Below are 21623 nucleotides of genomic sequence, written 5' to 3'. Positions count from 1 at the left end.
TACAGCCCAAAATAATCCAGATAGAAACATAGTTTAACAAGTGAATGGGTGGGGGTGGGGTGGGGTTTGGGGAGACTGTTTGCTTTTTAATTTTTTTTTTAATTTATTTTTGTTTATGTTGTACTTACTTGTCTATAGGGTACCTCATGCATGCAAGTGCCCACAGAGGCCAGAAGAGGGCATCACATCCTTCAGAGCTGGCAGTGTAGGTGGTTATGGGCCAGCCCAGGAACTGAACCTTGGTTCTCTGCAAGAGCAACTAGTCTCCCAATCACGTGTGTGTGTGTGTGTGTGTGTCTGTCTGTCTGTCTGTTTGTGCATATGTATGTATCTGTGTCACCGCTCGCAAATAGTCAGAGGACAGCAGAAGTCAGTTCTCTCTTCTGCCATCTGATCTGGAGACTGAACCCAGATCCTTGGACTTAGTGGGAAGAGTCTATACCCACTGAGTCACCTCCTGGGTGCACCCGCTGCCTCCTACCAGACCTGACCAGGACGTATCTAAGTATCTCTAAGTATCGTCGTTCCTTTCCCTTCCTGTCCCTCTCCCTCCATCCTCTCCCCCCGTGCTGGGATCAAATCAAAGCCGTGCACGTGATCAGCTGATGAAGTCTGGCAGAGCCATGGCCTCAGCCTTCGTTCCTGTTTCTGCGGATGGTTTCTCACCCGTTCTCCGGGATTTTGACTGGAGGCGTGATAGTCTCCTATAGCACGCTCACGTTGTTCTTTCCCTTGTAAACTACAGAAATAAGAGCATGGTTTTGTAATACCAGATATTCGGGAGGCCAGAGCAGGGTGTTGTCACAAGTTCAAGTCCAGTCTGGGCAACTTAGTCTCAAAATGAACTGTACAGTGAGGGCTTAGGAGTGCACGTCAATGATAGAGACGAGATTGCCTAGCCTGTGCGAGGTTCTCGGTCTGAACCCTAGTCTTTCCCACTCTCCCCATGCTCTTACTTACTCTGGAAATATCCAATGGGAACTAATGTTAATTGGTAGATTTTTTTTTTTTAATTTCAGATGTATATTTTCTAGTCTAGAATACTGTTTCATTCTTTTCGATGGTGTCCACTTCTCTCCTAAAATCATCCATCTATCCATTTGTCGTGACCGTGTTTTTCTTTGGCTACGTATCCATGATTCCAGCAGTTGTTTTATATTCCTTTGCTCATCCCATGAGCTGGATATCTATCTAGGCATCTTTCTATTGACACTCACCCTCTGTGACTATGGGTCGCTGTTTTTAAAATTTTTTATTTTTCTCCTTTGCCCGTTGTAATAATCTCTCTACCATGTTGCGTTGGGGGTGTTATACTGCAGGGAGTGTGGGTTACAGAGTGTTGGTTTCTGTTTCTGACGCTGGTCCCTACCAGAATGGTCCTGTCTGTCTCTCTGTGCATCTCAGCTGCAAGGCAGCTATTTCCATTCTGAACTCAGTCCAAGGGCCTGGCCGACTCTGTAGACAGATTTTATCACTAATGCATGGTCTTCCTGGCATCGTTATCGAATGGCCGAGGCAGTCAGGAAGAACCTTAGCTCTGCCTGGGCGACGAAGCCTGGCGTTTCATAGCCATTCTGACCTCAGACTCTCACTCTGGCACTCAGCTCTGCCCCTGGACAGTGAAGGCCTTGGCAAAGAGCCATTGGTAAATCCCCACAGAAAATCTCTGGTCTAGCCTCTGTGGCTGTGACCCAAAAACTCCAGGTGCTTCTTCTGTTCAGAGTGGGCATCTTTTTTTCGTTGGTTGGGGAAATGCACTCTGCTTGGGCAGAAAGCCAGGTGAGTCCTGGCCAATCCTGAGTTTCCTTCCCTCAGGGCTCACAGTCCTGTAGTGCCTGCAGTCAGAGCGTGGGGACAACTGCTTCCTGTGCCGTCCAAGCTGATGGCTGGCTGCATACTGATGGGCGAGGCCAGCAGAGCGGCACCAATTAATCACTCTCTGGTGACGGAGGACAGAGTCTGCCAGTTGTGTCTGTGGTTGTCTTCCTCGCTGATAATATTAAAGGCATGCCACTGTTTTGTCCTTTGCTTTTTTTCCTCTGATCTCACTGTAGTGAGATGGGTTTTTAAAAATGAAACAGAACATACTAAGTGTGGGACTGATTGCACAGCTCTGGTAGCTTCTGGAACAGCCGGTGTGTGTGAAGCCCCACAGCCTGGCTTTCCTTCCCTGCAGTACAGGTGACCTCAGTGACAGGTAGCCCTGCATGGCCACTGGGGTCTCACTCATCACTGTGCGCCCTCTGACCGTGATGCTGAGGAGACACATTGCATGCTGTTCTGACTTTTGTTTTCTGCTTAATTGTTGTGATCAATTTAGGATTAGAGTATGGGATGCCTTTTGTGTGCCTCATTTCATTCTTTATTCGTTCATTTGGGCTTTTTAAATCCAAGGTCTGTCTTTATAGCGCAGCCTGGCCTCTAACTTTACCTGTATCTATCTTTACCTGTAGGGTATAGGGATTACAGGCATGGGGGGCCCATGCTTGGTTGTCATCTTACTTTAACTATTAGAACTGGGCATCAAGGTTGGCATTTGGGAGGCTGAGGCAGGTGGACTTTTGTGAGTTCAAGGCTAGCCTGGCCTACGTAGTGAGTTCCAGGACAGCCAAGGCTACATAGACTCAAAATAACAAAAGAACCCAAAACAAACAAAAAAATAAAATCAAGTATTCATTCATAAATTTGCAGTGTGTTTTCTGCATATAGGATTGACACTTGTTTCAATATAAACGTAGGTGCTAAAAATATTTTCACATAGTATCAGTGGCCAAAGTCCCTGAGTTCTGTCTCTTTCTGTGATACCTGTGTACTTTCTTGATAATATATAGGCTGCTGTTGTTTTTCTTTCTTTAAACATGGTCTCATTATATAGGCTTACACACACACATACACACACACACACACACACACACACACAGAGAAATGGGAAGAAAGGGGCTTGAGGCTTTATTGTAGCCTCAGGTGGGAGAGAGCACTAAAAAGAAAATGGTACAGTATGAACCAAATTTTATTATATTTTTTTCTTGAATATAGATTTTTTCTCATATAATATATTCTAATTATAGTTTCCCCTCCCTCCATACCTCCCAGTTCCTCCCCACCTCCCCTCACATCCATATCCACGCTCTTTCTGTCTCTCATTAGAAAACAAACAGGATTCTAAGCGATGATATTAATATAAAACAAAACAATTACACTGGAGTAGAACAGGACAGACAGAAGGAAAAGAACAAGAAAAGCTATAAGCAACAGATAAAGACACAGAGACCCATTGGATCACAGACTCAGGAATCCTATAGAAACGCCACCAGTTATATACATATATATGTGTGTATGTATGCATGTATGTATGCATTCACACGGGGGGGGGGGTCGGGGGGAGGGTGGTGGAACCTGTAGGGTTAAGAAAAGAGAAAAAAGAGTAAACAAACCAAACCAAACTCCCCAGCAGGACACTAGGAGACAAGACCTCCCAGAGATGTGGTTAAGTTCCCTTCCTCTTGGCCACCCTGTCGGCCACGTGGCCTGCCCTGAAGAGTAGTGTGTTTTTCCCAGTGAGACTCCCTTGAAGAAAAGTAAATTGTCATTTGCAAGAGGTTATCAATTAGAGATTGCTCTGGACTAGGGATGGGGCGTGAATGCACTTCTAGTCTCAGTGCTAGACCCGGTCTCGTGCAGACCTGTGCAGACCTGTGCAGACTTGTGCAGGCCTGTGCAGACCTGTGCAGCCCTGTACAGCCCCGTGCAGACCTGTGCAGACTCGTGCAGCCCTGTGCAGCCCTGTGCTCCCATGTATTTTAAGTATAACATCTTTATTACTTTTTTTGAAAACTTCAACCATGCATGCAGCATATCTTTACCATACCCCTCCCCTCTCTTTCTCTAGATCTCTTTCTACCCTTGCCCGACTTCATTTTTTGCTTTCTTTTTTAAATATGAAATGGCAATTTGTGTTTCTCCTATTCGCATGAGCATGGTGTCATCCACTGAGTGTGTCTTTTCTCCATCTTGCCTTGCTGGTCTTTACCTTGTTCTGCAGCCTAGGCCGGCCCTGAACTTTCTGTGATCCTCCTGCCTCTGCCTTTCCAGTGTCAGAATTACAGATGGGCCGTCTTATGGTAGGTAACTCATGTTGCATGGAGTTACTGGTATTTTAGTGTTGTTTATATCTGGTTCTCCTTTGCCTTTACATAACTGCCTGGTCGTTACCTGTTGCCTTGGTGTCTACTGTAGTCTCTTTGTTTTCTCTTCATCTGGCAATGTGGTCCACTCTAGCTTAAAGTTAAAAACGAGCTGGAGAGATGGCTCAATGGTTAAGAGCACAGACTTCTCTTCCAGAGGTCCTGAGTTCAAGTCCCAGCAACCACATGGTGGCTCACAACCATCTGTCATGGGATCTAATGCCTTCTTCTGGTGTATTAGAAGATGGCTACTGTGTATTCATATAAAATAAATGAATTTTAAACAACAACAAAACAAAAACCCAAGACAAACCATCTTCACATTCCAGGTTCCCGTTCAGAATTTAGCTACTTCTCTCTCCCCTCCAAGATCGGCTTTGGGCCTTCTCTACTTAGCCACCCCACCTTTCTCTCCTTTGTATGTCTCACAAGCGGCTCATTGATCCATGGCACCTTCCTTTGTCCCCTGAAGCTGTTCCTTGTCCCCTGTTCTCCTGCCACCATGCCAGAGAAGGAGACCTTCCCCAGTGTCTGTCTACTGCTCTGCTGCCTGCGACCTCAGACTGAATCACAGGTGCTTCTGGGAAGTCTCACCAATTGTGGGTCCTCCTGTGCCTTTGGGCCCTGTCTCTGGCAGATACTTAAGACAGGAGCACCGCTTCTCTTTCATTTGTGACTCTCGGAGACAAGTGAGGGCCATTTCCACATACAGAAGGCAGAAGCCATGACCATGTGTACTTAAGTGATATCTGGCTGAGAATTAATAGCACATTCAGTGTTCATCCAAATCCTGTATTTTTCTCTACTTTCACCGTCTCCCTACTGAGCTGGTACAAGTTTGCTTTGGTAGGCTGTGGAGTGTCCACTGACACACACGGGGCATGTGGCCATTCATCAATAAGCATGAGTTGGTTTTCTCCTGCTTCCTTCGCCTCCGTTGCTGTCCTTGAAGATATTGCTGTTGGTGACAGACATTAGGGCTGTCATCATGGCTTTTACACCACAGAAGACCCCATGAACATACGTTTTTCCCCGTGCTTGGTAGAGTGCTAGGACAGGATCTGATTCTCCACTCTGCTCATTTATTCCAGGCACTCCGGTTAAGTAACTCGGCCATGGGGAAGACAACCACAGGCCAGATAGTTAACCTGCTGTCCAACGACGTGAACAAATTTGACCAAGTACGTTCCATCTCTGTCAGTTCCTGCCCTAATTTTCCCCCCTCTTTAATCTGTTGGAATGTGAGGGTTTTGGTGTAGACTAGGGTTTTTCTGAAGTTGTGATGTAGGCACTTTAAAGCCACATCTCAGTTCTGTGTGCAGCGTAGGTGTGGTAAGATGTGTTGATCCCATAGAGCCCAGTTTTGCTTTTCTGATGTTGCCTGCGACACGCATCTGCAATGAGTTGGCGGAGAGCAATATTCCTCCCAACTTGGTTAGTGCAGTGATAGTCTCGAGGGGCTACCTCCTCATAGTGATTTTTATAGCACATGACAGAGGAGCAGACAGCTGTCTGTCTTTCTCTTTTTCTAAAGGACCCAAGTCTTGGAGGGCAGGAGTGCGCAGTACAGACCCCCTCCATGGGGAACCTGGTTCATAGGAACGGTTTGATAGGGCATGCCGCATGGTGCTACCTAGCTAGAATTTACAGCTCTCGCCCACACCCGTTTTTATGCTCACCTTACAGATTGATCACTTTAGCTTTAGGTCAGATCTGCCCAGCAACCATTCCCCTTTCAGATTTTCATTCATCAGACATACACCTCACCTGCAGAGTGTGGAAGGCGCCATAGCACAGGCTTTTCTGGGGAGACCCAGGGGAGATGCGGTTCACTTATAGAGCAGAGGGTGGGTTCGCTCCCACACACGAGGAATTAAAGATCAGGACCATCTCTGGGATGGTGCAGTCTATCCATCTTATAACAGGGACCACGGTCTACTGTTCATCGCACAAGTGTAGCATCTGCAGTGAGACCTACGGTTCTGCCTCAGCAGTGTTAAACCCGCTCGCTGAGCCCCGATTCTGTTTGCATTCCTGTCTTCCCGTTTGGAGCATAATGTTGCTGGCATGCGTTCCCACCGGTCTTGTTTTATTTACAGTCCTAAGCATGTGTGGGCTTTGTATCTGCAGGTGACAATCTTCTTGCACTTTCTGTGGGCAGGGCCGCTGCAGGCCATCGCGGTAACCATCCTCCTCTGGGTGGAGATAGGAATCTCCTGCCTGGCGGGCCTGGCCGTTCTGGTTATTCTTCTGCCTCTGCAAAGCTGCATCGGGAAACTGTTCTCCTCACTGCGGTAAGAGGGACGCTGGGCTGAAGAGATGTCCTGTTTGGTAACACCAGTTCCCCCCCTCCGCCCCTGCCTGAGACTGCTACCCAGAAACAAAATAGAAACTTCTTATATTTTCTGCATATGCTGCCGGCTCTTCAGGCTTAGCTGGGGGTACTCCAGCCTTAAGCCGAGGGCTGGTCTTGGAAGGGGAAGGGGGAAGGCATTGGCTGGCTGCTCTCAGCTGGCTTTTCACTTAGAGAGCATCCTTGCTGTAAGTTACATATGTAGATGTTGTTAAAATTAAGTGGTAGTAAACACAATTATTTTATTTTGTATATTTTATTCCACCCATCATCCGTCTGTCCATCCGTCCGTTGTGTGTCTATAGGGATGGTGCACATGTGCCACAGTGCATATATGAAGGTCAGAGGACAGTTGGCAGATGCCATCTCAGGGTCCCAATCCCAATGTTCTATAGATTCATCCACACTGCGTGTTATGGAGCTGCTCCTGTATGCATATGTATGCCCTGTTTTCACTCCAGTATTTCCATTGAATTACAAACTCTCAGGGTGCAGTGTCAACCTTAACAGAACCTCGTGGAAGTTTCACCATCCAAGCAGGGTGTGTGTCAGAAACATGGCTGCTAACACAAGCCTAAATTGATCATGAAGTGACCATGGCCCGAAGCAGGTTCCAGGAGTCGAAGCCAGTCTCCGTCGAGGCCTCTGGATGGGGGCGGAGATGTCGCACCGTTTGAAGGCATCAGGCTCTTTCCTTCTGAGCCTGTGCTCTGTGTGGTTTCCTCTGTGTTGAATGTCCTCTGCCTGTTCTAATGCTCCTGACATGCTGTGGCTGTCTGCTCACGTTTTTCCCGGCAGGATGAACAAGCCTTTCTGCTCCACAGCCTTTCTGATCCTGTCTCTTTCCACCTCTGCCAACTGTGTCCTGTCAAACTTAGGTGATTTCAGTACCTTGTGCCCCTCAATATACCAGAATCATTTTTGAGGTTTCCTCAGCAGTCATTCACAATGTTCCATAATACTCAGAGTTGGCAGAAGTGAGTGGCTGACTTTTGGCCTTCTATGTGTGTGCTGCATGTAGGACCCACCCATGCTGCGGGCCAGAGGACCACCTTTGACTCTGGGTCCCTGTCTGTGCCTGTGATTGATATACAAAAGTTGGCTGCCTTCGATGTGGCTTATCTGTCACATCTGTCCCTCTCAGGAGTAAAACTGCGGCTTTCACGGATGCCAGGATCCGGACCATGAATGAAGTCATAACAGGCATGAGGATAATAAAGATGTATGCGTGGGAGAAATCGTTTGCTGACCTCATTGCCAATCTGAGAAAGTAAGTCTTGGGGTAGACTGGACTGTCTTGTGCACTTTTCTATTTCCTAATTTTACCGAATGAATTTAGAGTTCTCTTTGGTCTCCCTGGTAACTCACCTCAGATATGACATGGTCACCTGCTATGGCAGAGTGTTAAGTATAGTGACCTGGGACATCACTTTTAACCTGGGCTTCTGTGTGCCATTATTCCCAGGCAAAAACTGCATTTCTCCTCTTCCTGTTCGTACCTGTCTTTCTTGATCTCATTCTGGTTTTGATGGTGCTAGGGATTGAACCAAGAGATTCACATGTTCTAGACAAGTATCACAGCACACACCACTAAGCCGCATGTCCAGCCTTCAGGTGCACTGCCATAGTCAAATGGAGTTCAAAATGTTCCTGAACGCTTCAAGTTCCCTATAAATGATGACTCCAAGGTGCAAAACTCTGAGATAATTACATTGGTGAAGCTCTACTTGATGTCAGTGTCCATTGGGAAGGTGGTATGAACCGGTTACCACCGTGTCCAGCCAGACTTGATGCCCGGGTGTCACTCACTCGAGATCATTAGGTGAAATATTTTTCTGTTTGTCCTAAACATTTGAGCTTTTTTCTTTTTCACTCTGGCACAAGCACTTAACTGTAGCCATGGATTTCTGTGACCTCTGTGTCTGAAGTGCCCTCCATACGTAGAGACCTTTTCTGTTCTTTGTCTCTGGCTTCTACCAGGCACACCATTACCCACCTCTGCACTCTTCCCCATGCCCATGATTCCCTGTACCAGTTCTTTCTGTCTAGAATTTTGGGGGAAAATAACAATTTCAGGGCTACAGTTCTCTCCTGAGCTCAAGGAGGGGAGAGCTGTGTCTCGCCCACCTTTAGGTTACCTGTGAGGTCTTAACCTGTATTTATGCTGGTTGAAAGCACTTGTATGGGCCCTCGATAAAATCAGCTCAGAGTGACCCACAGAATAACCCTGCAGCTCTACCGTCATTTGGCTGAATGAGGAAAGTGGTTTCTTGGGGTCCTGTGTGGTTACTGAAGCTGTCCCCATGGTATGTGCTAGCAACCGTTGCTGTAATATCACAGAGCATTTAAAAACTGTTTATCATGTGTGTGCATGTTTACACGTGTGTAGGAATGTGTGCACATGGGAATCACCTGCAGAGGCCAGAGGCACAACCTCAGGAGCCACCCACCTTAAGTTTTTGAGACAGGCTTTCTCACTGGGAACTGGGGTCGAACGATTCAGCTAGGCTGGTAGCCACTGAGCTGAGGGACATACCTGCCTCTGTCTTCTCAGTGCTAGAGGTGCAGGGTCACATTACTTTGAGTAGATTTTTATCAAGAAGATGAACACAAATGCATTCTGTTAGCATCAGTCCCGGGCCTCGTCTCTCTGAGGGACAGAGTCTTTCCTGCCCCAAAGGAGTCCTACTCAGCTCATGCCTCTACTCTGCCTAGTTGTCCAGTGAGTCGCGAACAGTCATTCTCAATCTATGGATCAAGACCCCTCTGGGTCACCTAAGACCATCTGTGACCCACAGGGGACTAAGACACAGTCCTCTCTGTGAGCCCAGCAACTTGCTGGAGGAGAGAAGAGCAACCCTAAAACTATAGAATCTCCCCCAAGACCTTAGGCAGAAACATCTGTCACAGAGTGTCCTGGGGCATGGAGAAGCGTAGACTCGTGCATACAGCTGGTCTTTATGTGGATGCTATGATGAAACTAAGGGCTTCATGCTTGCCTGGAAACGCTTTGCAGGCCGAGCCATCTCTTCTGTCCCCACAGGCAGTTTATCTTGATGTGTGTACACTGCCTAACAGGGTCCTCATGCATATGACATCGATGTTGACTTTTCTGTGTGGGGAAAAAAGTATTTGTTTTTCTCTCTTCTAGGAAGGAAATTTCCAAGATTCTGGGCAGCTCCTATCTCAGAGGGATGAACATGGCGTCGTTTTTCATCGCAAACAAAGTCATCCTGTTCGTGACCTTCACCAGCTACGTGCTGCTTGGCAATGAGATTACAGCTAGCCACGTGTTTGTGGCCATGACTCTGTACGGTGCCGTTCGGTTGACAGTCACCCTCTTCTTCCCGTCAGCCATTGAGAGAGGGTCAGAGGCCATCGTCAGCATTCGGAGGATCAAGGTTTGTGTACAGTACAATCTTAACGTTGGAGATGTCTTTTGAGTCAGATGGTACTTTTTCTGCTGTCTGTCACCGCGTCTCCGAACTGTTAGTCAACCTCAATGGTGTGTACATGTCGTAGTCTTAGGTACAGTACGCTAAAAGTCCCGAAGAATTTCTGATCTGTCATGGGCACAATAGAAATACCAACAGCCAGCACCAGGCTCTTAATATATAATGGTGACTGGCAACTATTATGTTCTAGACCACTGGTTCTCACCCTTCCTATTGCTACGACCCTTTAATACAGCTCCTCATGTTGTGGGGACCCCCCAACTGTAGGATTTATTTTCATGGCTACTTCATAATTTTGCTGTTATGATTTGTAATGTAAATATCTGATATGCAGATGGTCTTAAGCGTCCCAAAGGGTCTCAGCCCATAGACTGGAAACTGCTGCTTTAGACTACAGGACAATTAGGCAGGGACTGAGTACAGGCCTAAGTGAGTGACATTTCTGTTGGACTGGAAGGACTCTTAGAGAGAGAATGGCCTGTTCCAATCAAACCCTTGTTTAAAAATGGATCTGTCCATCTCAGCTGTTTTGCTAGTTCCCCTCTGGCTCCGTCTTTCCCTCCAGTCTGCTTTTCACTTTCTTTCTCTTCTAAGAGCCTTGTTTTTCTAGCAGGCATTTTCCTTGGCCAGTCTGTTGATTTCCACCACATTTACCCAAGTAGCCACTCCTATGACCCTGAACTGCTAAGGGCAGATCATTCCTAGAACCTTGATGCTGGTCTGGTGCATAAGGAATGCTAAGTGCTGGTGTGTCGACGAATGTGTCTGGAGGAGTTGGTTGGTACAGTAACAGGCCTGGGCACAAACCTTGTTTTATTTCTGGTTCTCATTGGTGTTCATTGTCCAATACTAGATTTTCATCAAACTTAGTGACCTTAGGGGGAATGAATGTAGAGGAGGGGGAAGGGCTTGCCATAAAAGCCAAGAGGTTTTTTTTTTTTTTTTCCTGAAATTCTGATTTTTTTTTCTTCCCAAAGTATCATGTGGAGTTCTTACGTCTAAATTGTGCCTCTATATCAGTCCCCCAAAGCTCTAGGGACATTGAAAGGACTACGTGGAGGGTGGGGAGATGTGTAACATCTGAGCAGCTTGGTGTATATAGCTGTTGTGCTCAGACTCACTGCAGATGCGCATCTGAGCACAAGAACTGGGAAACGCTGAGCCTGTGCGCCTTTCATCATGGATGAAAGGGAATGAAGGGGGGAAGGACCCACGGAAGTGGCAGGGGGGCTTGCTGAGAAGGTGGGTTCCAGGCGGAGGGGAGTAAGGGATCAGGAAAATGACTGAAATTCATTATAACAATAAGAGGAACTGTCACACGTTATACACAGTTACTACCTATAGAATAGATGTAGAATACCTATAGAATAGATCAGTCATGTAGGGTTAGTTCTGGACCAGACCTGAGTTTATCATTCCTTCTGGCAATGGTTGAATAGCATTGTTGAAGGGTGACACAGAGCATTTAAGTATGGTTTTCTTTTTTCTTTTTTTTTTTTAACTTTCAAATCTGAGGATATATGTTGACCGTACCATCATTTTAAGTGTATAATATAAAACTTTCCCTTCTGTGCCTTCACATCGTGTTGTTCTGTTGTAATTCTACTGTTGCTGCCACTGCTTCCCCTAGACTGGAGAGCTACTGTGTGGGGACCAGGAGCCAGGCTGTTTCCTAATCCTCTGCACGTAGCAGCAGTTGAATATCAGCACCCACCACTGTCTCTGCTGTACAGAGATTGTACCTTTCGTAGGGTGACAGTGCCCCTTTCATAGGGTGACAGTGCTCCACACATAGGTTGTATGTGACAGATCAAGGACCTCACTGAGACCTCCGGCTTATAAACCAGTGTCGTATCGGCCACACTGCTTAGTAACTCTGAGGGTGCAGGATGTACACCTACGTAGCTCAGCCTTTTAAGAAGTTTCTTTGCTTCCTGTAGATGCAGACATTTGAAGGCTGGGTTTGCAGCTCTCCTGGTCAGCTTCTACGCTCTCTCAGCTCTCCCGCTGTATAAGACCAGTGCCACACAGCCCACTGTCACGGGCTATATAATGGATGCCCGGCCAGCGTTGTTGGTAGGAGTTTCAGTTACAGGATGTGCGTTGGTGTGTCAACATGGTGGAGGGGCGTTTGAATGAGGTTGCTCAGGGAGCCGTGATATGTGGTTCAGCAGTGTTGAGGAATATGGTAGAAGGGGATAGATAGACTAGCACAAACAGCACTTCAACGAAATGAAGAGTGCTCAGCGGGCTTCTGAGGCTGTGTTCCTTCAAAAGGAGAGGTAAACTGAGGCAGGAGAGGGAAGAGTCGACATCTGGTAGACCATGAGAGATGCTGTGGGAAGCTGCTGTGGTTAGTCTTAGGGTCACATGTGTCTGTCTGTCTGCCTGTTTGCTGGACATGGGCTCATGTAGGCAATCCTAGTCGTAGCTCATGTATGGCTGATCTGTGGGAATGAAGACAACAGATCACATCTTAGGCTACTGGGGTCTTGGAGAGAGGTTTGTAGGAAGAAGTTTTCATTCACAGGGAAACAAAACAAAAGAGTTCTGTTTTTTCCCAAGGATTTAACAAACAATTAGTGTTAAGGTTGGAATATAAGGTGTTCCATTCCAAAAGACACACCTGTTTAAGGCTTGGTCCCCAATGAGTGGGACCAGACTAGTGATTGGATCAGGAGGGCTTGACCTAATCAATAGATTAGGCCATTGGTGGACTCCACGATTTGACGGCACAGCTGAGAGGTGGTGGGAATTTTCTAGCGTGAGCCCAGCAGGAGGAAGTGGGGTGCTGTGGGGAGCTGTTCTTAGAGGCTGCGTCTGGATCTTTATTTTCAGAATGCTGTGGGGTCAGCTGCCTCCCCATCCCTTGTTCCTAATGGCATGGTATTTTTGCTAGTCCTCTGGCACTGTAACTCTAGTTGTTTTCTCAGCCGTGAAAAGTGACCGGCTGCAGAGTGTCGTGTCCAGGTTTGTAGCTTTCTGGACTTATAGATTAGAATGCTAAGGACTTAAAGGATTTTTTAAGCTTCAGGAAATGACATGGTGCTGTTTCTTTCCACTTTAGTTGCCTGCTCTGTTAGTGGTGTGCGTAGCTAAAAAACACCCACAGTACAGCCCATCTCACCGACAGTGCATTGATCTCATACAAGCTGTTTGTGAGGTTTCATGTACAAATTGACGTCTGAAGCAAAAGATCCCTGCTGGGTCACAGTTGTGGAAGCTGCAGGTGACAGCAGAGCCATGCTCCTTCAGAAGCCACTGGGGGACAGCCTTTCCTCTCCTGACCTAGCATCCGAGGGCTCCTGGGTACCATTCCAGTCTGTGTCGCCAAGGCCACACGGTCGTTTTGTACCCGTGTGTCTGACTTTCTAATTTCATACAAAGAAGCCAGCTGTGTTGGATTTAGGGCCCACGCGTGACCTTGTCTTTTCTGTATCTGAAATGATCCTGTTTCCAAATAAACACACATTTCAAGGTTCCGGGGGCAGTAAGGACCTCAAGGTGTGTTTCTGAAGAAGGGGTGCCTTAATCTGTTTGTGCTCCCGTAATGAAACTCCACAGTTTGTGAAGAATACACATAGCTCTGGATGCCAAGAGGTGCAAGGCCAGGCAGGGTTCAGGCAGGCTTGGCTGTCGGCTTTCTGCTTCCAGGATAGTGCCCCCCTGCCTTATGCTCTGGAGGGTAGGGCATCGTGTCCTCATACAGTAGAAGACAGAGAGAGCCGGGTGCTGTGCGATGCCTCCCTCGTAGGAGGTTTGGCCCCACTCACAGTGCAGAGCCTGTAGTGTAGTTTAGTCGCCTCTTTAAAAAACTACCTCTTAAAATTTTGTTTTTTCCTGCTAGGGCTCAAAACCCAGGCTGTTGCTTAGGCTATGTAAGTGAAGTAATACTCAGGAATAGACTCAGCACAAAGACCTACATCATTTCCCATCGTTATTAGCAGCCATTAAGTTTATAAAACAATGGGTGTCATTGTGATATTTCATATATATATGTATATGTGTGTGTGTATTTATATATATTTCACTTTGATCATCTTCAGGTTCCTCTTACTCTCGTTCCCTGCTTGCTCTACCTCCTGGTACTTTAAGGTGCTATCTGTATTGTTCTGGTAATATTGTTTGGTTATTTTCCTTTTTGTTAATCTTAATCTTTCTTTTGGTTTGTTCCCTTAGAATGAGATTTGCATGTTCCATATTTGTGTGTGTGTGTATGTGTGGTGTATGTGTATTTGTGTGTGTGAGATGTGTATGTATGTGTGGGGTGTATGCATGTATATGTCTGTGTGGTGTGTGTGTGTAGTGTATATATGTCCGTTGTTTATATATATGTGTGTGTGTGTTTGTATATGTGTGGTGTGTGTGTATGTGTGGTGTATGTGTATTTGTGTGTGTGAGATGTATATGTATGTGTGGGGTGTATGCATGTGTGTGTATGTGTGTGTTTGTGTGTGGTATTTGTGTGTATGTGGTATATGTGTGTGTGGTTTGTATGCATGCGCATGTGTGTAGTGTTAGTTGTACATATGTGTGTGTGTGTATGATGTGTGTGTATGTGTATGTGTGGTGTATGTGTATGTAGTGTGTATGCACGTATGAGGTATGTTTGTGTTTGGTGTGTATGCAAGTGTGTGTGCGCATGTGTGTGTGTGTGTGTGTGAAATCTAAGCTCCATGTGTGAACAAAGACATGACATTTGTCTTTCTGAGTTTAATTTTCTTGGTAGGATCATGTCTGGCTCCACCTGTGTTCCTGCAAATGACAGTTTTGTTCTTTTTTATGACCAAATAAAACTGCATTGTTTATCTATGCCATGTTTTCTTTCAACACTTGTCTGCTGATGGATCCCACTCTAACTACATAACGCCTCAGCTGTTGCAGCCTGCCCTTAGTGTAACTTTGCATTACCCCCAGCAGGGTTGAAGGAACCCCTCACTAGCCTTGCTAATGTTTCTTGTCATATGTTCTTTGTAGTGATGTTCCGACTGAGTTGTGAGTTCCCTGATAGTTAAGAATGTTGATTGGTTCTTAGATATATATTGCTCAGTTGTACTTTGTCTTTTTTAAAAAGTTCTTTTAATATTGTACATACAGGTATTTGCCCGTGTGTCTGTACCATGTCCATGCCTGGTGCCCATGGATGTGAGGAGAGGGTATTGCGTCCTCTGTCACTGAAGTTACCCATGGCTGTGAGCCACTTGCTGGGAATCGAATCCAGCTCCTGTACGAGAGAAGCCAATGCTCTTAACCCATAGGCTGGCTTTATTTGTCAAGTTGACACAAACTGGGGTCATTTGGGAAGAGGGAACCTCAACTTAGAAAATACCTCCATCAACCCTCTCCTCTCCAAGTTGCTTTTGGCCATGTTGATCATAGCAATAGAAAGCAGACAGAGACAAGCACTGAGCTGTTTTTCCAGCCCTGTGGACAGCATCTTTTGAGAACTGCTTGCTGCTCTCTCCTTAGGATGCTTTGAGCCTTTGGCATTTAGCTTATTTGAATCCTTTATGCATTGTAGATATTAATCCCCTGTCAGATGCTGGGCTGGCAAGCGTTTTCTCCCATCCTTCAGTTGTCTTTTACTGCCGTAGTTTCCTTTGCTGTGCCGAAACTTTTAAATTCTATTTGCCAGTTCTCATCATTAATGTTCCCAGAGTCCTTTGCAGAAGTCTTTGTCCATGCTTGCAATTTCAAGTGCTTTCTGTTTGCTCTAGCAGCTTCAGAGTCACAGTTCAGGCCTTGAGGTCTTTGATCAATTTTGTATAGATTTCCACTGTAGTTTTTTTCTGAGTGAGTTATGCCTGGCATTTGAGGAACAGGAGGGCCCCTTCTTGCTGTCATTAGATTCTAACCGTTAGCAGGGCTTCCTGTTGCTGCTTAGACTGCACCGACCAGCTCCTGACTGGGTGGAATGCAGCAGGGAGTGAAGATGCTTTCGAAATGTATTTGAGAGCGGTGACTTTGAGGCCACCCCATGGCAACTCGTCACATGCTGGTTGGTTAAAGGGGAGACGGGGAGTGACTGATCTGTGGCAGTATGTGGCAGGGCGTGACAGGAAGATGGGCAGAGTTGACCATTTCCCATTCTTTGCTTCGGGTCCCAGGCCCTGCTGTACTTGTAGCCTGACTACATTCATCCTAGGAGCAGCCTTGGCTTTCTTCTGGCTTTAGCATGGTGTTTAGCATATGATAAGCACCCAGTAAATACTTATCAAGGCATTTCCTTCTATCTTCCATGTGTTTACTATTAAAATACAACAAAACAAAATCAAAACAATACCAATGTCCAGTTCTATGTGCAATGTCCAGTTCTACATGCGTTCAATTTCTTATCAATGTTTTCATTTTATGGAGGAACTGGTGTATGTGTTGAGAACATTGCAAGGACTTTGCTCAGGTTCGAAACTTGGTGTGCATGAAAACGTGTGTATAGTATGCAGTCTGTTAATACATAGCATGTTCTGATATGATTTGACATTTTACTTTTAAGGTATTTTTATTACAGCTTTATTTACTGTGTGTGAGGGGACACACAATGTCCAGGCATGTATGTGGAGGACAGAGTATAACTGGTGAGAGTCTCCCTGTGCATCCTAGGATTGGCAGCCTTTATGGCGGACCCTCTCACTGACTGCTGAGGCAGCCCCTAGCCTCATGTGTTGACACTTTAAATAGAGTTGGATAATCCTTAGGCTGTAAGACGCTTACCTCAGACATTCCGTGGAGACACCGGTTTCTGTTTTATTTCTGTAGTTAAAACAGCCCGTGCTTTCCTTTTCTCTAGAACTTTCTGTTACTCGATGAACTACCAGAGCGCAAAACCCAGGAACCATCTGATGGCAAAGCCATTGTCCACGTACAAGATTTCACCGCTTTCTGGGACAAGGTAACCTCCCCGTGATTTCCAAGACACCGTGGGTGACACTGATGACGCAGAGAATTCTGAGAGTTTTACATAGTCAGTAAAGGGCAATCAGTTCATCTATTGAAGTTTTTTGTAAAATTTCTTAAAATCCCCAAACTTGAAAGTTGTTTTTAAAAAATATTTTATTTTATGTGTAGGTGTGTGGGTCTGAGTACATGTTTGTGTGGAGTTGCCCGTGGAGGTCAGAAAAGGGCATCAGAGCCTCTGGAGCTGGGCTTCCAGGGGGTTCCAAGCCACCATGGGGGTGCTGGGAGCCAAACCCAAGTTCTCTAGAAGAGCAGACAGGGCTCCTAACTGCTGAGCCATTTCTCCAGCTCCTGGAGGTTGTTGTCAATCACAGAAACTTTGATCATTGCCTTGGTTTGAGCTGAATGTGTTGACACCAGCTGTATTAGAATGCATGGGGTCAGTAGGGGGTCAGTTAACTGTGCATAGTCTATAGGCTAACTGCACATTCTATAGGTTAACTGTGCATATTCTATAGGCTAACTGCACATTCTATAGGTTAACTGTGCATATTCTATAGACTAACTGCACATTCTATAGGTTAACTGTGCATAGTCTGTAGGCTAACTGCACATTCTATAGGTTAACTGTGCATAGTCTGTAGGCTAACTGCATATATTCTATAGGTTTAAGTGTGCATTCTATAGGCTAACTGCACGTTCTATAGGTTAACTGCATATATTTTATAGGTTAACCACATGCATTCTATAGGTTAGCTGTGCATTCTATAGATTAACTGCACATTCTATAGGTTAACTGCGTACTTCTATAGGTTAATACTATACATTCTGTGGGTTAACTGAATACATTCTATAGGTCAATTGTGCACATTCTATAGGTTAACTTCGTGTATTCTAAACTATCCTAGATTTTTGAATCTTGTTTTAATGGCATCTTGTAGCACTTGAACAGTCTGCAATTTGCATTTTTTCTGGTATCAATTCTGGGAACCCGACCTCTTAGATGAGTGCACAGACTGCAGCATCTCAGCATTGCTCTCCACAGTTGCCATCCGTTGAGTGTGTTAGGCTGTCGCTGTACTGGTGTTAGATTTAGACGAAAGCTCTTACTGTTTGGTGATCGACACTCTGAAGGTCCGTGCTTCAGATGTCAGCCACCTTTCTCTCTGCCGATACCTCTCGCTTCTGCTGAAGCCTGGCCAAGCTGGTGCACCGGTTGGAAAGGCAGCCTCATTCTGGTCCTGGTCTGAGCTACTCCACTAAGACCCCCATAGCACACGCTTCTCTATTGGTTTTGCAACATGTGGGAGTTCTCTAGAGATGTGAATTTGATTTGGCGTCTTGAAATTTAACGGAGAAGCTATGAAGCACCTTAAAAATGACCAACGGTTAAGTTTCTTGAAATCTACCTTATGTGAAGTGTTTGCATCAAGTGGTCCAGATTTTTGCCATTTCCATGTCCATCATGAGAAACCTTGATGATGAGATCTGAGAATAAGCGTGGAAATCGTGTGTGCCTCATATCTGTCTTATACACATGGCCTTAATGTGATTTATCAGTGAGTTCACAGATGGAGTCTCACGCTTGGGCTGCCAATACGTTCCACTGGGAAGAACTCAGTGTTCAGTTTTTGAATTTGGAATACTTAAATAAAACATGCATAGAGCCTTACCTTTTGTTAAAATGTGTAGATTGCTCATGGATGTGGTTTCTGATAGATTCCCCGTCCTCTACCCCCACCCACTGCTGTGTTGAAGCCTGTACCTCCACCGTGTTTATGGTTGCAGGGCCGTGTTGTCCCTGTTCAGCATGGTGTCAGTAAGGCACATCACATGACATGGACCTACTAACCTACCCTGGGTTTAATGGCTTAAGTTTTGCTGTTAAACTCGAGCCCTCATTACAGCTTTGACCATATTGTGGGACTTCCTTTCCGTGATTGATTTCATGACATTGGATGCAGTCCCGTGCCCCTGACTGCATTGCTGGGAAGGACTCATTGGCAAGCCACAGTTAGGGATGGTACCAAACTGCTCATCATGGCTGGGCATGCCACATTCTTCTACTGCCACCTCGTGGGAGTTAATGACATAGAAGATTAAAACCTAAGGCCCCAGTGAAAATTTAGGAATGATTAAAATCCTCCTGTGTGTGTTGTTCTATGGAAAATACTTGTTTTAGTGCTTAAGTATGAACTAAGAGTCTCTCAGCTCCCGCGTCGTCCTTCTACCGCTTAAATTCTGTATTCACATGGAAATCTGGACTCATTTCTTTAAATAGGTTGAGTTTATCTAAATAAAAAGCTTGAAAAGGCTGTCAAGACGTAACATCCAAAGTGAGAAGGAAATAGGGGCTGTGTGTGTGTGTCTGCAACCGTAGTTTTATATCTTCTACTGCTTAAAGTGATGATGCTATTTCTTTAAAATGAGACTTTTTTTTTTTTTTGTAAACTTTACCTCATAGACACTAGACAGTCCAACCCTGCAAGGTCTTTCCTTTATTGCCAGACCTGGTGAGTTGTTAGCCGTGGTTGGCCCAGTCGGAGCAGGCAAGGTAAGTTTTTTTGTTTTGTCTTGTCTTTGGGTTGGCTCACTGGGAGTTACTTATGTGTCCATGAGTCAGGATGGAAGGACTAGGGAAGTGGGCTACTTCTTTTTTGCCAGTGTGCCTGTGGCTGTCTGGCTTTCAACAGTTCTTAGGACATACCCAAGTCATGTCAGTACATACTTAACTCAAGCACAGCCGTGGTTCATGCTATGCTTGTACCAAAAGATGCACAGAGAAGCCCAGGCCCAGGCAGCTGTGGGCCCTGGGCAAGGCAGACAGATGGTCTTAAGGCTGTGTCGCAAGCTCTCTGATCATGGTAGGCACACACTTGTTAAACTGGTATAGGATTCCATCTTTGTAGGAGAAGGCTTGTTCCTCAGAAATCATTTAAATAAATATCTTCTGACTGCATCGGATGCATTGTCAGTATATGACCTTTCTGGGGCCAGCACAGAAAACAGAGGAGATCTGGATGATCAGGACGAGGCCGCTGCTTCGATCAGTATTGGATGGCCGAAGCCTCTATGGTGCTGGGGCTGTATTACTGCCAATGGATTTGTTTGTTTGTTTATTAATTGATGATTGATTGATTGAGGCTGGATCTCAAAATACACACAATGGTCTCAAACTTGTATCCAAGGAAGACTTTGATTGTCTTGCCTCTGTGTCCCTCGTGCTGAGCTTATAGGCATGCACCGCGTGACCAGCAGAAACCATTAGTTATACGACGTATTTCATGTAGTATTCTCAATTGCATATAGCCAGCGTTGCCATTAGGAGCAAGGCCCTTTGGGAGGGCAGGCTGTCACAACCTATTTCTGTAAGCTTTGTTTGTTTTTTTAGTAAACATCACTTTACTGTGGCCAGTGGTGCTGTTTCTGTTTTGTTTTCTTGTTTTAAAGCTGCAGCGTCTAGTGACGTTTTATATGGGAAGCTGATGCTCGTCAAACCGCCGGGCTGGGCAGAGCCCGGAACTTGGTTTAACTCTGTGCCTACATGAACAGCCTTTTGTGTGTTGTGAACTCTGTTTCAGTCGTCGCTGTTGAGCGCAGTGCTGGGTGAGCTGCCCCCTGCCAGTGGGCTGGTCAGCGTGCACGGGAGGATCGCCTACGTTTCTCAGCAGCCCTGGGTGTTCTCGGGCACCGTGAGGAGCAATATTTTATTTGGGAAGAACTATGAGAAGGAACGATATGAGAAAGTGATCAAGGCCTGTGCTCTGAAGAAGGTGATGATTCTTGTTGGGTTTGCTATACTCCGTGTAAACGCCCGCCTTCGGGACGTCCTCTAAGTCACGATACTCCAGCTAAGCTTTTGGGAGCCTGCCCATCCCCATCCATCACTGGTTGCTTTGGTTTTATTAGGTTCTGTTCAATTTTCACCATCCGTATGCACTGAGTATCACAATCCTGGGGAGCACCTCTCCCAACTGCTATCTGTAATCCTTAACTTAAAAAAAAAAGATGTATTTGTTTTATCTCATGTGTATGGTGTTTCATCTCATGTGTGTGGTGTTTTGCCTGCCTGCCTGCGTGCGTGCCTATAGACAGCTGGTGCTTACAGAGAGGTCAGGAGAGGGTGTTGGATCCCTTCCAACTGAAGTTACCGATGCTTGTGAGCCACTATGTGGGTGCTGGAAATCGAACCTGGCTCCTAGCATCCAGTGCTCCTAACCAGTGACCCACCTCTTTCCAGTGCCCGAGCTTTAACCTTTATAAAGCATTAAAGAGTTGCAGAGGTGAGTGCATTGAGTCCTTCTGTCCCCGTCACACAGCTTTGGCAACAGTCAGGTGGTGACGAGTCTTTAGTCCTTTCCAGCTGAACTTTTGAAGCCCCACCCACCCCCATTCTAAATTATTTTTCCAAGCAACTCTGGACCCTTTGTATTTCATCTATGAACTTTTTCATTGTTTGTGTTTAAAAGAACTGTCTTGGGGTGGCAGAGGGTGGGCGTTTTTGGAGGTATGGCTACCACAACCGTACCATCCATAAGGGAATGACAAAATTGCTTGAGGCAATCCACAGTCCAGCCAGTCTGTTGTGCTGGGTTCTAATTGTTAATTCGAACAACTTTGAAGAGATGCTACAGCCGGAGCCCAACTTTTACTTTTCCCCTCCCTTCCTCCCTTCCTCCCTTCCTCCCTTCCTCCCTTCCTCCCTTCCTCCCTTCCTCCCTTCCTCCCTCCCTTCCT

General features: G+C 45.9%; 1 protein-coding gene across 1 annotated transcript in view; it reads left to right on the top strand.

Moving 5' to 3' along the window:
- The window catches only part of Abcc4 (ATP binding cassette subfamily C member 4), a 212631-nt gene that overhangs the window by 61536 nt on the left and 129472 nt on the right, over positions 1–21623 (top strand). Inside the window, exons 5-11 of the mRNA XM_021181507.2 lie at positions 5276–5365; positions 6315–6478; positions 7682–7807; positions 9689–9938; positions 16780–16881; positions 19351–19440; positions 20468–20659. Coding sequence (XP_021037166.1) covers positions 5276–5365; positions 6315–6478; positions 7682–7807; positions 9689–9938; positions 16780–16881; positions 19351–19440; positions 20468–20659 — 1014 coding nt within the window. The remainder of the gene's footprint in view (positions 1–5275; positions 5366–6314; positions 6479–7681; positions 7808–9688; positions 9939–16779; positions 16882–19350; positions 19441–20467; positions 20660–21623) is intronic.

The sequence above is a fragment of the Mus caroli genome, chromosome 14 (genome assembly GCF_900094665.2).
Source record: "Mus caroli chromosome 14, CAROLI_EIJ_v1.1, whole genome shotgun sequence".
Taxonomy (NCBI): Eukaryota; Metazoa; Chordata; class Mammalia; order Rodentia; family Muridae; genus Mus; species Mus caroli.
Note: the sequence above shows the minus strand (reverse complement) of the source record. Positions and strands in the feature narration are given on the sequence as shown.